The sequence below is a fragment of the Carlito syrichta genome, unplaced genomic scaffold (genome assembly GCF_000164805.1).
Source record: "Carlito syrichta isolate Samal-C Ts95f unplaced genomic scaffold, Tarsius_syrichta-2.0.1 Scaffold305785, whole genome shotgun sequence".
Classification (NCBI taxonomy): Eukaryota; Metazoa; Chordata; class Mammalia; order Primates; family Tarsiidae; genus Carlito; species Carlito syrichta.
In genome coordinates, this window is record NW_007249881.1 from 494,382 (window position 1) to 498,795 (window position 4,414).

General features: G+C 56.3%; 1 protein-coding gene across 1 annotated transcript in view; it reads left to right on the plus strand.

Annotated features, from left to right (window-relative positions):
• The window catches only part of GAL3ST4 (galactose-3-O-sulfotransferase 4), a 4,718-nt gene extending 766 nt beyond the window's left edge, over nucleotides 1-3,952 (plus strand). The window contains exon 3 of the mRNA XM_008062648.2: nucleotides 2,820-3,952. Within this exon, the coding sequence (XP_008060839.1) occupies nucleotides 2,820-3,851 (1,032 nt within the window). The 3' untranslated portion in view covers nucleotides 3,852-3,952. The remainder of the gene's footprint in view (nucleotides 1-2,819) is intronic.
• The last annotated feature ends 462 nt before the right edge of the window (nucleotides 3,953-4,414 follow it).

Genomic DNA, 4,414 nt, shown 5'->3' on the forward strand with positions numbered 1-4,414 from the left:
GTGAAGCGGGGGTGGGTGGGATTGGAAAGAGAGGGGCTCTGGCCTGAGGCTCAGGCTACCAGGGGAGGGGGCCCAGGCCTGAGGGGTCTCGGGCATCATCGCACCCAAAAGCCGGACACGAGGGCCACGGAGGCGGGCCTTCCTGCTGCCCTCTCGCAGGTGTCCCTTCCCCAGTAGTTTCTGGGAGCTGAGCTCTGCTCTCTCCCACACGGGACTTCCTCCAGTCTTTTTTTGACCACTTTATTTCTCGAGGGTCAGTGCCCTGCCAGCTCCGATGCCCCCAACTCTCCCTCCAGGTGTCCCTGGCCCTTCTCGGTCTCGCTTCCACGGCCACGACCAGGGGCCCTGCTCTGCCACTGCCTTCTGACTTGTTTTCCTCTTATTCCCTTCGCCACGTCTGTCACATTTTCCAGGAGCCTCAGTTCTAATGTGGGAGACCCGCATATGCACTCAACATGCTCATGCAGAAACATGCTTGAACTCGAGAGCTCTTGTAGGAAAACAGTCAATTTGCAAGTAGAAACACACGAGGAAGGAACTAACCTTCACTGAATATTTACTGAGACCGAGTACTAATCTTACCATTGCCTTGCCAGGAAGGCATCGTGTCTTCATGATACATGTGGGGGGCTTGAGTCTCAGAGAGGCTGAGTGACTGGTCTCCTTTAAGAGAGAGGAAGTGACACGGGCCGGGTGAGGTGGCTCATGCCTGTAATCTCAGCACTTTGGGAGATGGAGATGGGAGGATTGCATGAGCCCAGGAGTTTGAGGCCCGCCTGGGAAACATAGCAGAACCTCGTCTCTACAACAATATCAAAAAGAAAAGAACAGCCGGGCGTTGTGGTGCATGCCTGTGGTCCCAGCTACTGAGGAGACTGAGGCAGAAGGATCACCTGAGCCCAGGAGGTCAAGGCTGTGGCAAGTTGTGATTGCACCACTGTACTCCATCCAGCCTGGGTGATGGAGTGAGACTCTGACCAAAAGAAAAGGAAGAAAAGGGAGAAGGAAGGAAGGAAGGAAGGAAGGAAGAAAAAGAAAAGAAAACAGCAGAGCTAGGATTTGAACCCAAGTACATACACTCCCAAGGCCTCTTCCATATGTGTGTTTGCATCTGAAATGGTGGGGATAGGGTTCATCAAAAGAGGTGGGGCTTTCTGGAGAGGGGAGTCTTAAGGGAAAAGTGGACACGGCTTTGTGGTAAGAACATCCGGCATTCTCAGGGGGAGCAAAGCATCAGCAAGAACTGGTAGGGCGTGTGTGTGTGTCAGAGGAGGAATGTGTGGGTCAGAGGTACAACTTCAGCAGGGGCTGCAAAAACACCCTTGAGGAAGCTGGAGCTGAAGGTGGCAGCTAAGGAGCATAGGTGTGCTTTGAGGGGCAGCGAGGGTCACTGCTGAGAGCAAGGTGACGGCAGTGATGTTTGAGGCCAGGATGATGACCTTCGTCGTCACCACCATGCATCCAACACCCACCACGATCCAGGTGCCTCCACGTTCTTCGAGGCAGGTGCTAACCCAGATTTCTAGACGGAGCAACGAAGACCCTGAGTTCAGTCTGCCCAAAGTCACGCAATTAGTAAATGGCAGAACTGCGAGTTTATTCCAGGTCCCTCCGATGCTAAGGATTGTTCTTTTCACTTTGCCCTCTGCCTTCCAAGAGGCCGTTCACGGGCTCTGCCCACCTGCTGCTGTATTTGCAGACAGGAGAACATCAGGCCAGGGAGAGGTCAGAGTCAACGATGGAAGTCACTTTCAGGGGCAGAAGCCCTTCAGAGAGTCCGGGAATCAGATGCTGACGTGGATCAGCCTGCAGGGCCATGCTAGCGTTTGGCACTGCCTGATTCCCCCCTTCCTTCCTGCTGACATGTGGAATCACATGCCCCAGCCCTCAGGTGCTACCCCAATAAGCAGCCAGGGCACCTCAGCACCCCAGTCTAGGGTGCCTTTTGCCCTCTGCGATGTCCTGGAGCCTCCGAAGCACCTTGCCCTTCAGCCATCCTGGGCCCGGCCTGCCCACTTGCTGCCTAGACCCAAGATGGCATTATCGTTGCCCCTTTTCCTCACTCTGCTGCCAGTGACCCTGTCCTAACCCCCACCCTAAGGAGACCTAGGACCAGCTGTGACCAAGAATCCCCAGAATCTTTTCGTTAGAGAAATGAGCAGAGTTTGGTTCCTAGAGGTTTTACGGAAAGGCAGGCAGAAAGACCCAAAGAAATAAATGTTCTCCAGGAGCTTCCCATGCTCCAGTTTCTTCATATCCTTTATCTCATGTGTCTTTCACAATCGCTCGGGGAGGTGACAATCCCCATTTTTGCAGATAAGCAAATTGAGTCTTATAAATGTTAAATAACTTGCCCTGCAAGTGAAGGAACCGGAGATTCCTAGCAGAGCTAGATGAGGCGGCTTGAGAAGACCAGGGCTCAGCAGGCTTGCGCTTGCTTTCTCCCCAGCCCAGCTGCCCAGTTCTTTTTCTTTTTTTTTTTTTTTGAGTTGGAGTCTCACTCTGTCGCCCCAGCTGGAGTGCAGTGGCACGCTCACAGCCACTGCCACTGCAGCCTCGACCTGCTGGGCTCCGGCGATCCTTCCACCTCAGCCTTCCAAGTAGCTGGAACCACAGGTGCGTGCTACCAGGCCCGGCTCATTTTTTGATTTATTGTATAGAAGAGGTCCCACCCAGTTGCCCAGGCTGCTCTCGAATCCCTGAGGCCAGGCAATCCTCTCGCCTCAGCCTCCCAAAGTGCTGGGATGACAGGCTTGAGGCACCGTGCCTGGCCTCCCCACCCAGTTCTTTCCCCCACGTCTGTCTTCTCTCCTCTGCAGGTACTTCAGGTCATGCCTTCTGACAGCTTCTTCTTTTCCATTGTCCGAGACCCGGCGGCTCTGGCCCGCTCTGCCTTCTCCTACTACAAATCCACTTCGTCGGCCTTCCGCAAGTCACCGTCCCTGGCTGCCTTCCTGGCCAATCCTCGAGCCTTCTATCGGCCTGGGGCCCGTGGAGACCACTATGCCCGCAACTTATTGTGGTTTGACTTTGGCCTTCCCTTCCCCCCCGAGGTGAAGGCCAAGAGAAGGAGTCTTTATCTCCCCAGAGACCCCCACTCCACCCAGTTTCGCGTCTTGCCTTCTGGCGCTGGCCCTCGGGCCCAAACCCTAGATCCCAGCGCTGTCTTCCACCCTGCTTCCGCTGTTCCTGTTGGCCACGGCCAGACATCCAGCCCTGCCTCTTTAGATCTGGGGTCGTCACCCCTCATCCAGTGGGGTCTGGCCTGGCTGGACTCCATCTTTGACCTGGTCTTGGTGGCAGAGTACTTTGATGAGTCATTGGTTCTGCTGGCGGATGCCCTGTGCTGGGGCCTCGATGACGTGGTGGGCTTCATGCATAACGCCCAGGCAGGAGGTGAGCAGGGCCTCAGCACCGTCAGCAACCGCGGACTGACCGCTGAGGACTGGCAGCTGACGGCCCGGGCCCGGGCCTGGAACAACCTGGACTGGGCTCTCTACGTCCACTTCAACCGCAGCCTGTGGGCACGGATCGAGCAATACGGCCAGGGCCGGCTGGAGAGTGCTGTGGCCGAACTCCGGGCTCGCCGAGAGGCCCGGGCTAAACACTGTCTGGTAGGGGGTGAGGCTTTAGACCCCAAATTCGTCACCGACCGTCGGTTCCGCCCCTTCCAGTTTGGGTCAGCTAAGGTTTTGGGCTACGTACTGCGGAGCGGACTGAGTCCCCAAGACCAGGAAGAGTGCGAGCGTCTGGCCACCCCCGAGCTTCAGTACAAAGACAAGCTGGACGCCAAGCAGTTTCCCCCAACTGTCTCGTCGCCCCTCCAGACTTCAAGGCCGCTCTCCCCATAAGCGTGGGACTGCAGGCTCAGTCGGAGAGCAGCAGAGTTAGAAGGGCACATGCCAGGGGCGGCCAGGGGCCATTTTTGCTTCCCTGAGAAGGGAGGCGTCTTGCCCTTCGGACCCTGGCTTCCACCCATTTCGTCCCTTCCCCACGCCCCAGAAGCACTCTCCAAGGCTCTCTGGAGGGGCAGAAGGTGGAGTGAGCCACACGGAGTTTGCGGCTGGGTTGAAATATGTCCACTTCTCTACAAAATATTTGTTATTGGACTATGTTCATTTCACTGTGGAATGACTGCTGAATGAATAAATAATCTGAAGACGTCTACTCCACCTATGTATTGGTGCAAGGGGGAGGGCTGGATAATCTTCGCGGAGAAACGGGGTTGGAGGGGCCTCTTTCTTTCTTTTTTGGAGGGCAGCGGCGCTGTCATAGCTCGCTCTTGCTCAGGCGAATCTCCCTCCTCAACGTCCCGAGCAGCTGGGACTCACCGGGCGCACGCCGCCGGCTCCGGACTTTGGACACTTTTTTTGTAAGGGGGGGGCGTCTCGCTACGTTGCCCCGGCTGGTCTCG